The sequence below is a fragment of the Xenopus laevis genome, chromosome 9_10S, assembly GCF_017654675.1.
Source record: "Xenopus laevis strain J_2021 chromosome 9_10S, Xenopus_laevis_v10.1, whole genome shotgun sequence".
In the NCBI taxonomy this organism is placed as follows: Eukaryota; Metazoa; Chordata; class Amphibia; order Anura; family Pipidae; genus Xenopus; species Xenopus laevis.
Genome location: NC_054388.1, coordinates 61,305,003 through 61,324,456, shown reverse-complemented (window position 1 = coordinate 61,324,456; position 19,454 = coordinate 61,305,003). Strand labels below are relative to the sequence as shown.

General features: G+C 41.1%; 1 protein-coding gene and 2 non-coding genes across 5 annotated transcripts in view; 2 read left to right on the top strand and 1 right to left on the bottom strand.

Moving 5' to 3' along the window:
* gpd2.S (glycerol-3-phosphate dehydrogenase 2 S homeolog) overlaps positions 1–13,124 on the bottom strand; it is a 111,142-nt gene extending 98,018 nt beyond the window's left edge. The window contains exons 1-2 of one of the 3 annotated variants that reach the window (XM_041577759.1): positions 12,901–13,124; positions 3,158–3,280 (exon numbers count right to left, since the gene is read on the bottom strand). In XM_041577759.1, coding sequence (XP_041433693.1) covers positions 3,158–3,253 — 96 coding nt within the window. In that variant the 5' untranslated portion in view covers positions 3,254–3,280; positions 12,901–13,124. 3 annotated transcript variants of the gene reach the window in all.
* Positions 13,125–13,637: 513 nt separating this feature from the next.
* Positions 13,638–13,708, top strand: trnag-gcc. Its single transcript has one exon. It is a non-coding gene; the product is annotated as a tRNA-Gly (tRNA).
* A 419-nt stretch (positions 13,709–14,127) lies between these two features.
* On the top strand, positions 14,128–14,199 carry trnaa-cgc. Its single transcript has one exon. It is a non-coding gene; the product is annotated as a tRNA-Ala (tRNA).
* The last annotated feature ends 5,255 nt before the right edge of the window (positions 14,200–19,454 follow it).

Below are 19,454 nucleotides of genomic sequence, written 5' to 3'. Positions count from 1 at the left end.
CTATGATGAAATTAGGATACTTTTCTACCCTAGAATTATTTAGATCAATACGATTAACAAGTGAGTGTGAGACAATGCCTAGGAAAGAGGATGCCCAATCAATGGCGGTAATTACTTTAACTTGTACAGGAAGTTAACCCCACTAAAGCGTTGTCTCTGCAATGTTCAAAGAGTTCACTTTAATTAAATCAAATCAGAAGATTTTCACATTCAATTATTTTTTTCTCTCCTGAAAGATACAGAATTAGCTAGCACTGGTGTGTTCAGAGACTGATATCATTTAATCTCCTCACATAAATTAAAATGGCTACATGTATGATAAAAAAATATACATATATACACATATAATAGGGGTTATTTACAGCAGCTAGCTCAGTGAAAAATCAGTTCATTAAAGGTACTTCATCAAAAGGTGCTCCTTGCATTCCATACAGTTGAGCTCAAGTCTCCTATTCCAAATTAAGTGCAGTTATGCATATGGACGCAGGGGAAGCCTGGAGGGATCACCACCTCAGGTGTTGCTGAATGTCAGACTTAGAAAGGTTTCAGCACAACAGCATCTAATTCAAGTTGAAAACACAGTTGTGCTAAGTTCAACACTTTGTCCACAACTGCATCAGGCAATCTCCCCTTGGTGAAAGCAACAACACTGGAATTCTGTGGAAAAAAAGCTGCACTATGGAAGAAAAACATGCCAATTTGACATAAAATTGCACTTTCACAATGCATTTCCAATTGTTAATGATCCCTTATAATATACAGCAGCAATTAATATATAATATTCATCAGTAATAAATAACCTGTAAAATATATTCTTATAAGTGGATCTTAGTGCCACATGACTCATTAAAACATGTGCATTATAAAAGATAATGCACCCCCCTACTGTAAAATACAGTATAAGGATACTGTGACCATATAAATAGAAAATAGTGAAGGCAAATTTCTTTTATACAAGTCATGAAACTCCAAGATGATACATGCACACAGTTATAAGCAACTCTGCAGTTATCTGGTTGTAAGGGTCCCAATTACGCTAGCAGCAAATCAGTAGTTTGAATGGTAGATGAGGAGATGAAAAGAGGATAGAATAGAAGAGAGATTAGAAAGTATTAGTAAGTACAAAAAAGGGAGCAATCTTTGTTTTGTACCCTGTGTTTCTGGATAAATTGCCTCTGTTTCAGAGTACAAAAACATGTTGCCCCTATGAATACAGGACTGCATGTGTCCGGGGTCGCTGTAGGGGTGGGCAGAGGGAGGCATGTATGTGTCCCCATCTCCTAACTTGCACATCATTTAAATGCGCAAGTTATGGAGCAGCAGCAGCAGACACAGGCTGCAACAGGACCTTGTACTTACTGCTCTGCACTGAGCCCACCCCCTTAGTAGTCTCGACTTTCTGTCCCAGATCTATGTAAACGACTCCTAAAAAGTTTTTTTAAAAAGGTCAATAATTAAGAACAGATTTCTGAATATCATTGTACATTGAAAGGTGAACTGACTTTTTGATTAAAATATTTTATACAAAGAAAACAAAAAAAGGTAAAATAAGGTGTCTTTGGAATGCAGAAAATTGTGCGGCAAATCTGAATACCCCTACCATTGAAGAAATTATTCATTTATATGTTGCCAGAATTTACATTTCCAACCATCAGCATAACAGGGACAAGGAACCATATTTCTATAATACTGACATATTACATAGCTTTTTAATGTGGCCCGCATTACATTGTTTGTGCTGCAAATGGGCATGCACCGATAGCCCCTCCTACGTGACCTCTCCATTGAGTTTGCAAAATACGGGCAGCCGACGGGTAATTGGCCCGCAGCAATTTACGGGCCCCTGCTGTGACTTCCACCTGACGCACTCTTGAGGTACTGTGCCGATACTACGGGACTCCAGTGCCGGATCAAACTCCATATTAAAATGCATACATACAGACCCCATGGTACAGTTTAGGTTTCCCCCTGATTTTGAGGGCTTTATCCTGTTCTCCTAACAGCAGATTTATTAGATATTTGCATTATCAATATCACTGAATACACTGTCAGATTTTTTCTGTTGAGGGGATTTGGTTGCCTTTTATCATTATGATATGGTCCACAAGACCACTAACCTAACATTCATTATTGTATTGCTATTCATTGCTTTGCTTTCCATCTGTATAATGCATGCAATGACAGCTTTTGGCTTGTGCTTTGAATGGCCAGCTCGCACGCACCCTGACTAAAGTGGACAAACATGAACTAAAGTGGACAAACTGGGATACACCCTAGGCTTATACTCGAGTCAATAAGTTTTCCCAGTTTTTGTAGGTAAAATTAGGTACCTCGGCTTATACTCGGGTCAGCTTATACTCGAGTATATACAGTAATAATGCAGATTGAGCATGGGTATAAACTACAGTGGATCCTTCTAATTTTGACGTTCTCCTGGGGACCACAGAATATCGATGTAATATCCGGGAAAATGTGAAAGGTGGGAAGGGATGGATGCGACAAGTGTACACCTTAGAGGGAACATTGATTGCCCCCCCCCCAAAAAAACTAACAATTTGTAGTTACTTTACAAATGCAGTTTGCCCATAACACTATAATACTATTTTATATGTTGTACTAAAAAAATATCATGGTATACTGTATGTGGTACAGCAAGCTGTATGGGGATATTTAGCTCTGCTACTAGTACGGCAATAAGAGACAGTAAAGAAGTGCATAGTTTTACCCCATTGCATTTATAATAAAATATATATAAAAAAAACATTCCATCACATTATGGAAATGTTGACATACAAATCTGCAAATGTTACAAAACTGCTTATTTCACATAAAAGCAACTTATATTTAAAGGCGTGTGTTCCTTTAGGGCAAATAACGTGAGGAATGACATTTTATTACAAAGCATGTCCCCATAACACAAAAAGTGTATAATTAAAAATTGATTTGCATCACATTGTGAAAACTTTGGAATCAGCATCCAAGTGCATTTAACGTGAATGCAGTCCAATCAATAGTATCTAACAGAGTAGATACAGTAGCTGGTAGGGAGGGCAATTGGTTTATAATATTGCTATAGTATGAAAATTGCCCATAGAGGCAATATATCTATCTTTATATACATACAACATATTTGAGTAATTGCAGCAGAAAAACATACCTTCCTCTTGTCTGTTAAATGGGACAGCCCAAAAACTGCAGCCACAGCACCTCCTCCAAGGAACACTGTTCCCTTGACCACATTCCGAAAAGCCATTCTTTATGGGTGATTAAAAGATAAATACTGTGAAAAAGAACAAAAACATAATTTAAATGGCAAATAAATTTAATGGTATTAGCAATACTCCATATTGGCTGGCTGAGGATGCTGGGAACTTGCAAGACAAGACAGTAAAAAAATTGGATTCCTTGGCTTCCTTTGTCCTTTAAAAGGTAAATGTACATTGATTATTCTTTTTTATCCTAGCTTTAATAAATAGGTTTTTCACTCAGCATACTGTTTTAAGTGCTCAATTACCACTGACACAACTGCTGAAGCATAATGGGATGGCAAATTGCATTCACAATTTATGTCTTTGGTAGATGTAAGAAGCAGGATTCCTCTACACCTAGCATTCTCTGACACCCAGCCTACATGCATCCATATAGTATGCATTGAGGGCACTGTATACATACTTGTGTTAAACTCTTAGCATTCTTCTCTGTGTGTACAAAAAGTTGCACCTACAGATACAAACCACAAATTCGGGGGGGGGGGGCAATGTACAAAAGTTTTTGTAAATTTTTTGCAGTTTGTACCTTTGTCTAAAGTTGTAAATAAGCCTACTAGTCTTGCCAAAGCTGCTACTACCTTTGGCTAGCTGGTCACAGCATTCATTACTTGGCACCCACACCAATATTGTTTTCAAAAATAAAGCTTTGACTTGAGTAGAATGGACTTCTGCTACATTGTTTAAAGTGTCAACAACAGCAGTGTAGAACCAATAAAAGAGTAACTTTAAATGAAAGGCCTGATCACTGGGGGTGCCAATTTATTAGGCACCCCCGGATGATTATAATCAATCATTTCAGACTCTGAGCTCCTAATGCTCCTAATTGCTGAGTACTATGGGAGTACTGTGCTGCCAACTTGCTTTCGGTCACTGTAATCGTCTCTGCTGCTTTGGGTTATGTGTATGCGTAATAGACCAAAAATATTGCGCATACCAACTTCCCAGAGAAGCATTGGGGAATTTAAGAATTGAAAGGAAACCTCAACACAATAACACCCTGGGCAACTGCAGTTTTCATTAAAAAAGAATCTCTGGTTTGAGGTTAGCTATTATAATTATTGGTAACTTCCAAAGATGAAGTCTTTCCTTCTCCTTTAAAACCATTCAGTATTTTTTAAATAATGGATATTGGACATTTGTTCAGAATTAAGTCTTGCTTTAACTTTGCAAAACTGTTTTTTGAGTTTTGCATTTTTAAAAAAAGTTAGAGTACGCGTGAGACTGAATAGTACCAGTTATTTCATATCAATAGGAAGAAGCAGCAAGTAAGCATAGGTGTGTGTGCGTATCCATGTACATAAATTGCTGTTGCTATGGGACCTAGCCAGGTCAACGAATGACCAGCACCACCATTTGCAGTACAAGTGAATTGCAGGAGTGCGGTGGATTTAAAACATCTCCAGATAAGACAAGTGGAGCAAAGGAGAATTCAATATTTTTATTTAGGCTTGATATTAGCAATGATACCTGCTGAATTATCAGGTCACTGTTAGAAATATTGCCCTGCAGGTGTATACTTTTATGTGTGTGAATGTGTGTGAATGTGTGTTATATATATATATATATATATATATATATATATATATTTATATGTATATATATATATATATATGTAGGGACCCCTACTGGGTAATCTGCCCTGCAGCTTTAAGGCCCCCACCTTTTTTCTTAGAGTGATCTGCCAGGAGAGAATGACACTCCCCTGCTACACTGCTATATAGTGTGTGTAGGGAGTGGCCACTTCCTCTTTGGCCTGTGGATGGTGATCCAGCTGGGTGTGCTCAGGGGAGCCTGGGTACAGCTAGGCCCAGAAAGGCCCATGTGCTTTGGAATAAGAAGTCGGGGACCAGGTAACCCCGTGAATGAGGAATAGTTGCACTAGGGCAGACTTGTTATAGTCTCTCTAGGAGAGAAAGGCAGAGAGGTGAGAGAGAAAGAGCAGCTGAAGCTCCAACAAGGATTTGCAGTAAGGGAGTAGCTTCCCAGAGGCTCTGTGTGTTGCCTCCAGTCAGGGACCTCAGTGAAGAGGGACTGTAGGGTAGAAGCTGCTTTCCTGACAACTTCCAGGAGGGAATGTGTGTGAATACTGCAAATGCCTAATGGAGACCTTTCCTCTGTGAGAAATGCCTAATGCCTGCAGCTCTGTGTGAGAAATGTGCTATTGCCTCAGCTCCTGTGTGAGTACTAAACCTGTGGTCACTTGCCTCGTGCATAGTTAAATAAACTGTTTTCTGTTTTACTGCAAGAACCTCCTGGCGCCCATCTTTTGTTGTATGCACAGTAGCCTGGGGGGATGTAGTTGCACTACACCATAGAGGGAACACTTCCACATGGCGAAGGCCCTGACCCTGTTGTGTGAAGTCGCGTGTAACCCATGCTTCTACTGCTAGCTGGACAGTTTAACTATTTGTGTGCTATGCAGCCCAAATAGGTGTTACATATATTTGTAAGCATGTGTGTGTGCACATTGCTCAGCAGAGGACTGTGCCACAGGGACATACAGTCTAATGATTACAAAGCCTGACTCATATAAAGATAAAGGTTATTGTGGCAAGTAGCAGGGTGTACCCAGACCCACACACCCTGCCTCAGTGTTGTCCTACACCCATTAAAGACAGTGGGAAAAAACTAGTGAAAAGAAGTGTGTATACTAGAGGGAAAGAGATGATGCACAAACTTGGATTGTCCCAACATCAGCAGGCAGCATTGTTTGCATGTTACTAATGGTAGGGCAGCCAGTACACAGACAAAGAGCAACGCATCCCTGGCCTTTCTCCCTTTTTGGCACCACATTGGTATTTGGTATGGGGCAGGGAGCCCACAGTCTGACCCAAATGTCGCCCTTGGGAGTTCTGCTGGTTCATCAGATCTGCGGAACTCCCTGTGTCTCATACTGACTAATGGTCTGAGTGTCGGCCAGCATATTCTCTTCATGATGTGTTAGGTTCTTGTGCCTTAAATAATTCATATGGATCAGAGTGAAGGACAGTTACAAAGAACAACCCCAACAGTCTCTGACTCACCGCAATCCACTCTCTAAATGGGTGAAACCCCAATGCTGTTTTAAGTGTAGCTTCATTTTGAGGTAGAAAAATATTAATTCCACAGCATTATACAATACACTGGCACAATGCAATGAATGGAAGCATGCTTGAACAAAGGGCTCCAATCACAAGGACTTAAGCTAGCAATATACTAACATACTCACTCTTTCGGCAGATCCTGCCTCATTTAGCCATGCATAGTCTAAACCAAATCAGACTGATCCATCCCTAGGCAAAAAAATCGGATCCTAATATGCAGATTTGTCTCATAGGGGGACAGCAATGTTGCAATGTGGAAATTTATTTCAGCTCTCCAGCGGGAGACCCCAATACACGGGTCAATAAGCTGCTGACTTGGTCTAGAGAGGTCAAGCTGGCAGTTTATATCAGTCCATGTATGCCCCCCCCTTTACAATCTAGGGAAATGATAAGTTAGGGTGCATGGGTTTATAGCAGAGTTGCACAGTGCCATAAAGACTGACACACTACAGCAGGCTAAATCAGCATAAGGCAGAATTGGATACTGAAAGGATAAAGAAGGTAAGGTCAATGACACCAAGCAATTCATGAATGCTGCCGTCCTCTTTGAGAGACCAGTAGCCATTAATAGGTCCTTACTGTCTTCAACCACCTCCTATTTTGCTGAATGGTAAATGGCTCCGTGGCTATTCTGTTTTTATTAAAGGGGTTAACTTTTAGTATGTTATATGTTCTAAGCAACTTTTCAATTGGTTTTCTTTATTTATTCTTTGTAGTTTTTACATTATTTGCCTTTTTCATCAGACTCTTTCCATTTTTCATATGGGGGTCACTGACCCCATCTAAAAAAACAAATGCTCTGTAAAGCTACAGATTTATTGTTATTGCTACTCTCTGTTGCTCATCTTTCTAGTCAGGCCCTCGTCTATTCATATTCCAAAAAAAAAAAGTTAATTTACAGGTGAATAACCCCCTTTAAACAGAACCTAGCCAGAGACATCATACTGTTATGCAAAATCAAAACATTAGCATCTCAACAACTCTATTCTTAGAAGAGCTAGAATCATGGCCAATATTGGCCCATGTCATAGAAACAAACAGTCAGTTTACTGTAAATACAGAAACATTTTTCCCTAGTATAGTAGCTGTGTTATGGATGAAACATCAGTGTAAAGAAGAAAAGGGGACATAAACCCCATAGTAATTCTAATTCTCAGCACCCTTCTATTGATATAGTCTATGCATAAGGTGGCAATACTAGCTGAGTCAGCTTTGAGAATGACACATTTTCAGTGGTTTGAAAGATATTCGTAAATGCAGTTCCCTTTCTGTCCCTTCCGATTCGCTTCCTGTTGGTGAAGACTTTTTGAACAATAACAGTCAGCTGGTTAATAGACCTGTTAATAAGAATGACTTTGCTATATTGTTTCAAAGACAAAATCAGCAGCACAGAAAAAGAAAATATTCAGTTGCAATTGCATTTACAAATAACTTTAAAACCAATAAAAATGTTTAATATATAATTATTCCCACAAGGCTGCAACAGAAAATCACCATGGGAAAAAAAAATATTTTCAAAATGAATCAGTTAATAGTGCTGCTCCAGCAGAATTCTGCACTGAAATCCATTTCTCAAAAGAGCAAACAGATTTTTTTATATTCAATTTTGAAATCAGACATGGGGCTAGACATATTGTTGTCATGTCATGTGACTTGTGCTCTAATAAACTTCAATCACTCTTTACTGCTGTACTGCAAGTTGGAGTGATATCACCCCCCTCTCTTCCCCCCCCCCAGCAGCCAAACAAAAGAACAATGGGAAGGTAACCAGATAACACCTCCCTAACACAAGATAACAGCTGCCTGGTAGATCTAAGAACAACACTCAATAGTAAAAACCCATGTCCCACTGAGACACATTCAGTTACATTGAGAAGGAAAAACAGCAGCCTGCCAGAAAGCATTTCTCTCCTAAAGTGCAGGCACAAGTCACATGTCCAGGGGCAGCTGGGAAATTGACAAAATGTCTACCCCCATGTCAGATTTCAAAATTAAATATAAAAAAATCTGTTTGCTCTTTTGAGAAATGGATTTCAGTGCAGAATTCTGCTGGAGCAGCACTATTAACTGATGTGTTTTGAAAAAAAACATGTTTTCCAATGACAGGATCCCTTTAGGTTTCTGGGTTATCTTTTGTGAGGTTGCAAGATACCAGGGTTAATCAGCTCATATCATTTTACATGAACAGGGTTATCCAACCCCTTTAAGTTCATGCATATTGACATATGCACTCAGGATCAAGTTACCAAAGTAGCACCCCCTGATTGAGTTTTGGGCTGGTACCAGAGTTTAAGCTACCATCCAGAAGAGATAGGTAGGGGAGAGTGACAGAGGAGAGGGGAGGGAGGCAAGAGTGGCAGGGGAGCATGACAACCAAACTAGGGGTAGGCAGAAGACCCATTAACATGTACTTTCCCAGTGCTTACTCCCCCCCCCATCATTGTGCTCAAGGCAGGTGCCTCTTCTGCCTACCCCTAGTTCCAGCCCTGTGCTGCTCTATAATAATTTAATTAATTATTGTGCTAATTAGTCATTCAGTTCATTGTAGGGCAGTGAAATTCAAGTTTAAACCCTGCACTCCTACCTGCCCCTGCTCTGTGATGTCATTGCTTGACATGGAAGTTACTTAATTTTGTGCATAAACTATATAATTAAATATAATAGGTTTATGGCCCAAAAATCTGTGCTGTGGGGCACAATATCTAGTTAGTAGCAGTTCATAAAAATTGTATCCATAAATAATGTGTAATAAGCGTATGTGCTGGACAAACCAGCTGCCTTTACATGTGCTGTACAATGATAGAAGAAGGTGTGGGCTGATGTTCAGTGCCAATGAAAGCACCAGACCTAGATACAGCCCTATCTGGAGCTAATGCAACCCTACAAGTGGCGATAATTCCATGATTCCACATCAATATGTGCACTAGACTTGCACCAAAAGAATCACAAACAAATACAAACTTTAACTGATACAATCCTTACATTTAAGATGTTAGCGGACACTTGCATCCAATTTGCTGCCAATTGCGTGAACATTTTTGGGCACTGTGGCAGGTGCAAGTAAGTTGGAATTCTGGGGGCCAAAAAAAACTCTGCATTATGGTTAAAAACATGGCAATTTCCATCCATTATTGGGTTTAAATGACCCTTCATGGTTTTTATAACGAACAGCCTTACAGACAGTAAATGCATAAATTCAGTGTACACTGCCCCGGGGCATAATAAAATTACACAAATAGCATGCTGAGATGCAATAATAAGCTGGCTTTTATAGGACCCAATATGCTAACAAACTACTGACCAGTCCAATCTCATTTGGAGGTGAGTATTCACAACGCTGGCATAATAAACTTTACACAATAAATGATGGTCTGTGTCACAGTCAGTCAGAGAAGGAGACATACAGAATTATAGCAGAGAAGGCAATGGCTTCTTTCCAGGAAGAAGAAAATCCCCAAAAGAAGATACTGTTATCAGATGGGGAGTACCGTGCCTCTGTACAGTGTAGAAGCACAGTCATACACGCTCCTGTTCTACTTCTATTACAGATCTTTTTACCCTCTTGTGCCATTGTGACATAAAGTCAAAAACACACGTTCAGTTATTAACCAGTACTCTAACAATATGATCTGCATGAACTGAACTCAATGCACTGAGCTTCCAGCACAGAGTAGCACTAGATCACAGCACAAAGTGAGTGCTCCTTGCAGACACCCTCAGAGAGTATAGCTAGGGAAATAAACTCATTATAGCACAGCCAGGGCCTTACACCAGCCTTTACTGACTTACTGCAATGCTGCAGGGTATTTGCCTGTAAAAAGTGCAGGAAATCAAGTTTAGAGCAAGCTGACATTTAGGGACTGTGTAAAGGCACACACATGGCAGTTGGGCTATTTCAGCAAAGTACGCAGCTGCTGCACTTTATCTTTAGTGCAAAGGGATGACCTTTCTAATCCAAAATAACCTGCTATCCACTCTTCCCTCACCACCTGACCTTGGTATCATGTTAATCACTGTCTGGTTGAGTGCATTGCTGTAAGGTTACAGGACTTATGTAGCACTACAATGAAAGAAGACACCACCACCCCCTTTTTATAATGAAAGAAAATGTAATTAAAATCAACATTTTCAATATAAACAAATTTTAATTTTTCCCTGGTTTTATCACTATTCGTTATTGTTACTGAAAGCTTACCAATGTCCCCAGGGTCAACAAAAGGTTCAAGGCATCTCTGTCCTTACAACCTGTCATAGGGCAAGCAGCAAGTGCAGGGCTCTATTCCCACCTCTACCTGTTGGCACTCCCTGACTAATGACGCATATGTTAGGGGAAGAGTAGGGAGTCACCTATGTGTCTAGCCCCACCCACCCCTCAAGAATACAGCATTGATAAATGAACACAAGCAGCACAGCATCTTTCAAAGTGCAGGACAGGGTGCAACGTGCACTTTGGAATGCTACCTGTCCCACATGTAAAACATGATTACTCACAACACTAGCTTCTTTCTTCCTTTACATGTAAAAAATATATTTTGATGGGAGGTGCAAAATGTTAGCTCTGCTGCACATACAAGGCTTTGCACTGAAAAAAACAAGATAGAAACAAAAGGCACACTCCACTCAATGCTTCTGCAAAAACATTCCAAGTTTTCTTTTATTAAGGTAAGATACCAGCAATTTAATTAATGATCCCTACCTAGTGTTTCTATTTTCTGCACGGTTTGCTCTGACTCTTGAAACAATGGAATGTAACCCAGCTGATAGTGCTGATTTTTAGCCCAAAATAAAACTGCCACTATATATCATTCATTTTTGCATATAAGATTAGTTGTTTTTTTACATATCCTATGTCTCCTTCAATTCATGTACATGCAGGTCCAGAAGCTTACAGGAAAATAGGAACAGAAGACATACAGTAACGTGTATTTCAACCCACAGCCAATATACCTCAGCACTTTGCTGTCTATCTATGGTGCTGTCTAGGCTCCCTTTCTGTCTACCCATAACATATACATATGAAGATAAATAATAATAATAACCCATCATCATGGGATTTGTCTAATGACCAAATACATTAGCTTCCGTTGCCAGCCACAAGTTAATGGCATGCCTCTAGTGACCAAATTCTACTTCTGATGCCAATCACAGTATCATGGGATTTGTCTAGTGACCAAAGTCACTGACCACTGTTACCAGTCACAACTTCAAGGCATTTGTCAACTGACCAAATTCAGTGATTCCTGCTGCCAATCCCAGTATCATGGGGTTTGTCTAGAGATCAAACGCATTCACTAATGTAGGCAGTCACAACTCAACGGCATTTGTCTACTGACCATATTCACCAACAACTGTTGCTAGACAAATCATCAGAGGATATCTAGTGACCAAAGTCTTTACCTACTGTTGCTAAGCTGCGTGTTGTTCTGACAATTCTAAATTAACAAAGCTTTGCCTGAAAGCCAATGGGAAAACTTAAAGTGGACCTGTCATCCAGAATTCCCAGACCGAAGGAAACAATATTCAAAAAATGTATTTAGTGTAATTAAAAGTTTATTTTGCTTGACGAACGTGATAAAATAGAATTTGTAATAATTTTTTCGGATGACAGGTCCCCTTTAGATTTAAACTGATCATAAAACACGCTCAGCCAGCTGCACTACAATCAGTCCAGATGATACTGTATGATTGCCACCACTATGAAGCCAGTAACAAAACTAGAATTACTGGGCACCCAGTAAAATCTCTTTAGAGGCCCCTAAACTTTTGGGAAGGAGACATTATTCATAACCAAGTATTAAAATTGCATATCACTCAGTGTCTCCCCCCACCTTGCAGAAACAGGGTCTGCTTAATCTATAGTTACCGCCCCCAATCCCACGATAAGTGTTCTGTTCTGTTTATAAGCACAATTCAGAATACAGCCAAAAGCAGAAGTGTCCCAGGCATGGATCAGCAGTGGGGTAGCTACAAAGCAGATGGCAATATTTATAACAACAGAACCGGCCTGGTGGCCATAAGGGCACATTTTTACAGATTGAATATCTACACCAAAAACTGAACTGGTGTAATGGGAGGTGGTGAAACACTGCACTAGTTTCCTACCTGGGGGTGTATGAGAGGGGGAAGCTATTAGAGAGTATTGGTATGTAAGTATTCATTCATTTGCTGTAAAGCAGGAATGTCTACATTGCACCTGAGCCTAAACTACAACTCTCAACTTCCCCTGTGAGTGCAAAACCTTATGTAGAGTCTCTGGGGTGCCGTCACTCACAGCACTAGCTACAGATAACGTTGAGTGGGTTGCATTTGAATTCTTTTTATAATCTATTTTTTTCCCATACATATCAGAAATAAAGATGCTGTATACATTTCCCAGCATGCTCTAAAAGCTTGGGGTAAGCTGGGAATCTGCTATGATTCAGTGAGATTCAAGAGGTTGTGCAGCAGAGGTGGCTTTTCCCAGTAATGGCATTTTATAACCAAAGTATCCCCCATACTTCACCCAATGAAATGCCAGTCAGCTGTACTAGGACAAATCCTATACTCACAGCTGATGCTTCCCCTGGGGCCCTTTCTTGCAGACACATCCAACTATCCCCGGATTCAGCAGGGCACGGACACAGCCGAACAGCTACCAACGCCGGCCGAGCACCTGCTCATCACTGTCAGGGGCACATCGCACTGCCAAGCGGCCCGCCAGATCCTCCCTTACCAAACACGGAAGTACAGCAGTTTGACAGATGCCGCGTGGACCAATGGCGAAGCAAAGTGCTACTCGTGGTACCCTGTCACTGACGTCCCGCCCTCTCGATTATTGCGCAACTCCTGCATCCGCAAGTGTAAAAGGGATGTGATAAACTATGCGTGAGGCTCCAGTGTTGGTCAGGGTAACTCATCTAAGCGCTGCTCTGTGACTCACAAGAGGGCAATGTAGATGTGATGGAGGCAATATCATACCGTTTCTTTGGGGAAAACTTTTTTTGTAGCAATGCAGAAAACATGATAATGACATTTTGTACAACAAGATCATAACATTAAAGCTGAGCAGTATGTTTAAGGGAAAAAAATATATATATAGCTGAGCAGTATGTTTGTGAACTACATTTCCCATCATGCTCTCAACTTGAAAGCCATAACTTGTAGCAGCGAAGAACCAATCAAGAGTGCAGCAATGCTTGGCTTTCAGCACTGCACAGCAGTATAATAGTATATATATGGCATACATATACATATCCAGTTTGGTGTCATAAACTAAGTTACCTTCACATGAGACATTCTTCATGAAGCATTGGTGGTTCAGTGGTAGAATTCTCGCCTGCCACGCGGGAGGCCCGGGTTCGATTCCCGGCCAATGCAACATGTGTTTTTTTTTTTTTTCTTTCTCGCTACTTTGACTTCCGGTTTTATTTAATCTGACTTCCGGTCTACGCTTTAAGCTTTTTTAAATTGATTCGTAAACAAAACCCAGCAAATTGGGTCCCAGTTCTTGCAGTGGGAAACTTAGGTGGCGGGTGCATTTGTTAAAACGAGAGTATTAAGTAGATTTAATACACGGATGCGTTTATTGGACAGGCAGTACAGAAACACGTTTATATCAGGAACTGACGGCAGCGCCTCTGTGCCTTGATTCCGGTACTGTTCAATCTGCGCTGAGACCTCGGAGGCTCATCACCTGTGACAATTAAACTAATTTGTTGACAATTGACACCGTATGAGATAACTGGTCCCGGATGTTCATGATCACATTGGTGGAACAGCACTGACGCAGGCAGCTGGGGGATGTAGCTCAGTGGTAGAGCGCGCGCTTCGCATGTGTGAGGTCCCGGGTTCAATCCCCGGCATCTCCATCAGTGTTTTGTCATTTTCATTCATTCAGGCATGATCCATATTTACTAGTGTGTTAACACAATGTATTCTGTCTCTATCGCTGTTACCCGTTATGGTCAAGTGCAACGCAGAACGAATCATTGCTTATTTGCAGCCTGCACTATGTACCAAATTACAAAGAATCGTTCTATGTTTTCTCTGCTTATTGGTAGGACCTTGCTGGCCAGAAATTGTATTTGTAAACTGTAATCCCATGGCCCACATGTGTGCTAGCAGGTTCCTGGCAACTAACATTAATAAAGGGGCAATTCCAAAAGCATTCCCTGACTGCCATCTCATGTCTCACTGCCAAGTGGATCCTTCATTCATAATCAGCCTGATTTATCATTGCTAAAAGAATGGCTTTTATTTTCAAAACAACCAACCCTCAATCTTCACTGTCCCCTTAAAAGTACATCGTGACTTTTGGCGCATGCGCAGTAGATCCGTACCGGCGAAATGCTCCTACTGCGCATGCGCCAAAACGCCGTTCAAAGCAGGAAGAAGATCGCGTGGAAGAAGATGTCGTCTGTGAACTCCCTGGACTGGACCTGCACAGAAGGGTAAGTAACAAGTTAGGGGCATTTGCCCAGCGGGACGGGTAGGCCAGGGGGGAGGAGGGAGGGTGGGCAACACACGGGAGGGGGGGAAGGTTTTTGCGCCAACTAGGTTTCCTTCCCCTTTAAGGGCTTTTGATAAAGTAAACAGACTGTGCTGTGCCTTATGGGAAACATGGTGACAACATAGTGTTCCTATTGGCCATCGGGAGTTACCAGAATTTGAGGTCTGATCCCCAGTCTCCTTCACTCCACACATTCCCCTGATTTTTCACAATTCCAGATGATTTTCCACAATTTGTGGTGAAAATCTGGTGCACGTCAGTGACGTCAGCTGGAGCGCTGTGCTCATACACAGTTCAATTTCTTTGACTTTATATATACTGAAATCCACTGATGTCACATTTTTCAGGTCCCCCGATTGCGCACTCTGCCAGGGTGACAGCTCTGTGTTTATAGTATAGACTAGGGGGACACTCAGACCACAAAGGCCCGGGCCTAGGGTGGCAGAATAATAGGGGCGGCATGCCACACAGCCACTTGCCGGGGAGCACAGCTCCACAGCATGTGCGCACGCACCAGAGGTGGGGTATGCGGACTGGCGCCCACCCACTAAATCCGGTGCTGGGGACACTTACAGTAGTGCTTGAAAGTTTGTGAACACTTTTATATTTTCTATATTTTTATATGAATGTGACCTAAAACATCATCTGGTTTTCAAACAAGTTCCAAAAAGTAGATGAAGAAAACCTAGTTATACAAATAAAACACAAATTATTTAGTGATGTATTTATTGAAAAAAATGTTCCAATAATATATTTGCATGTGACAAAAGAAATTGAATCAGTATTTACTGACTTTTGCTCAGTATTTGGTTAGACGCCCTTGTGCAGCAATAACTGCAACTGTGCTAATTGTTGATCAGTCCTGCACATAGACTTGGAGGAATTTTAGCCAGTTCCTCCATACAGATAAGCCTCAGCTCGTGGATGTTGGTGGGTTTCCTCAAATGAACAGCTCACTTTAGAACTTTCCACAACATTTAAATTTGACTAAGGTCAGGACTCTGACTTGGCCATTCCTGAAAATGTACTTTATTCTTTGACAATTCTTTGGTAGAACGACTTGTGTGTTTAGGATCATTGTCTTGCTTCATGAGCCACTGTCTTTGAGATTCAGTTGATGGACAGATGTCTTGACATTTTCCTTTCACATCTTCTGGTATAGTTCAAAATTCATTGTTCCATCAGTGATGACAACAGGCCCAGGTGTAGCACAACAGACCCCAAACCAGAACACTTCCACCACTATATTTCGCAGATGGGATAAGATTCTTATGCTGGAATGCAGTGTTTTTCTTTCTCCAAAACAGGATCTCTTGCTCACAGTCCCTTCCCAAAGACTATTTTCCCCACTGCTACTATCGGCACAATCTCTCATTACTATCCCACAGCCACAATCCCTTCCCGGAGACTATTATCCTTGCTACTTCTATAGGCACCATCTCTCCCTACTATACCTGCTATCCCACAGCCACAGTCCCTTCCATGAGACTATTATCCCCACTGCTACTATAGGCACCGTCTCTCCCTACTATACCTGCTATCCCACAGCCACAATCCCTTCCCGGAGAATATTATCTTTGCTACTACTATAGGCACCATCTCTCCCTACTATACCTACTATCCCACAGCCACAGTCCCTTCCCAGAGATTATTATCGCCACTGCTACTATAGGCACCATCTCTCCCTACTATACCTGCTACTCCACAACCACAGCCAGTCACTTCCCAGTCACTTCCCAGAGGCTATTCAACCCACTGCTACTATAAGCACCATCTCTACCTACTATCCCTCAGCCACAGTGTAATTCTGGGGGGCAGTTGCCCAAAATATTTATGAACATTTACTTTTTTTTCTAAGGAAAAAACAAATTTTAACCACTTAACCACTGGGAAAGAAACTGTAAATCCTTTCTTTGCTGCCCTAGAAGTTGTTGCATGAAAGCTCCTTGCTACCATATGACTTGTGGTTGATTTAGATGAGCAAAGGGAAAGGTTTATTGTATTTCATTGTAAAACTATGGGAGATGCTAATGCCGACACGTTTTATTGTCTATTTGAAAATTAATGCTTACTCTTACAAAGTGCAGATAACGGTAAACTCTGATGAACTTTTTGAATCTGACATTTAATCCCAATTTTTACAGCTGGGAAGGAAAAAAAATATAGTAAAGACATTTTCTTTCCATAATGAATTGTCCTTTTATTTCTATTCAGTATATCAGACTAATGGCAAATACGTGTTAAAAAGCACGTTATGTATGTTGGTTCATAAAACAATCTCAATCTGAAAGGAAATTATCACTTTTGTTTTCTTAGTGTGTTTTATATGTGTAGGCATCCTCTTAACTAAAACATGTACATTGATAAGCAGTTTGATGGGTTTTAAAGGGGTTATAACCCATCCATAAGGGCTTACAGACAAGCGTTTTTAGCTGCGCTCCCCTGCGTTCCGGTTTCATGCGTTCAGCCGCAGGGAAGCGCAGGAATAGACGCTCTGAATTCTTTTCAATGGGGCTGTACTCACACAGACGCATGTAAGCGGAGAACGCAGGTTGGGACGCAGGATGTTGCATTTTTCCTGCATCCGGCGCTTACATGCGTCTGTGTGAGTACAACCCCATTGAAAAGAGTTCAGTGCGTCTACTCCTGCGCTTCCCTGCAGCTAAAAAACTCTTGTCTGTAAGAGCCCTAAGACTTTTTAGCTAATGATTACCCACATGATGGCTTCATATCCTTCATATTCATGGCTGATTGAACCTGTTGGACCCTGGCCCACAATAGCAAAGCTCCGAGCACTGGTTGCACCCCTATGGAATGCTTTCCACAGTATACCTTGCTTAGACTCACTTTCCTGGCGGATCACTGATAAAAAAGTCTGTGGGTGCTTGTGGCAGGGGGCTGTCACTCTGCCTGTCACTAAATGCTTTGGGGCTACAGTGTGTTATGAAATGCTTGGGGCCAGTGTGCCATGAAATGCTTAGGGCCCACAGTTCTATTTAGCGAATGGGAGTGTGTAGTAACGTGTGGGGACCCCCCCCACAAGTAAAAATATATGTCCCCCTTTCCCTCTCATTTAGTCACTTGCTTATTTGTGATAGAGGCCAGTGAGCAGTGGTGGGTAACTGACATTAAGTAGACCCTGCGACCATCCCAGGCCCCCTCTCAGCTGCTCACAGGATCTGCTGTATGCAAGTTACACCACTGGTGGACACTACAGTAAGTCATTCAATGCTTGGGGGACCACAGTGTTATGAAATACATGGGGGCTACAGTGTCATAAAATGCTGGGGCACTGGGGCCTATGGAACTCTGTACAAAGGTGAACAGGCAACTTTATAGCAGCAGAGGCATTTAAGATGAAGAGCTAGGTACCCCCAGCCCCAAAGCCCCCTTGATTTAAAAAACTCCTCAAAGCAACAACAGGGGTGTCCTTTAGGTAATTGCCAACTGAACTGAGCACTACTCACCTGTGCTGAAGATTTCAGGGTAATCACATTCAACACTGTGTAAACTAGTAGGAACAGATTTCAGGTGTTCATACACGGGGGAATATTTATCAAAAAGTGAAGTTAGGGATCACCATAGTCCTCTAGATTGAAATTTCGCCACTCTATTTATTTCTTTGGGATTTTTAAAAGAATATTTATCAATGGTTGAAAGTTCATCCTTAGATAAATACGCCTTTCAAAATCCCATAGAAATGAATGGAGAGTGGCAGAATTTCACTCTAGAGGACTGTGGTGATCTCTAACTTCACTTTTTGATAAATATACCCCACTGACTTCAGGTCAAGTACTTAAGTGCTGATATTGCTCTCCCGACAGTTATCGGATGTAGACATTTCTTATACAATACTGAACTTCTGCTCCAAATAAGCAATGTCAGTCTATGCTGGGAATTTTCAGCTTTGTGTTTTTGGTCTGCTTATATCATTCCCCTTTTTCCCAGGTGCCGGCTACCCTAAAAACGAAAGTAGCATTAGAAGATTATATATTAAATGATAATGACACACACCGTTTTAGGAAAGGTATCACTTTAACCTAACCTAAACCAAAACCCATTTTTTTGCAAAAGAATTGAGATCTGATGATTTTCTTCACCGTGCAAGTGAAAGGTTAATTGTACTCGGCACAATATTATCATGCACATTAACCTTCATTTCATTCTCAGCCGGACTCATTGTAAGACACCGACATCTTCAAAGCATTAATTACGTTTGTAAATTGACCCCACTGGCTCAATTCATTATTGATATAGCAATGTGGTTGTATTGGACATTACATGCTGGAAGATGTTGACTAGGATGTACTTTGCCCATTACAACAAATTCTCTCATTTTATTGATTGGATTTTGCAGCACTGGTCTGCCTCACTGGTTTCATACTGACCTACCATATACTGATTGATGGCGCTGAGCTGAGCAACAGCCTTACTCTCTTACTGTGATTAGCGGCAATGGTGCATGTGTTGATTGTGGTGTTTTGTCGCTCAGGTCATTAATAGTTCCAAACTCTCAGAATGGTGACTAATAGGTGCTTTTTAAATCAGCTGGGAACATCTCCAAGCAGTCAGCTAACCTTCCAAAATATGATGGGGGTTGATATGTCTCTATAA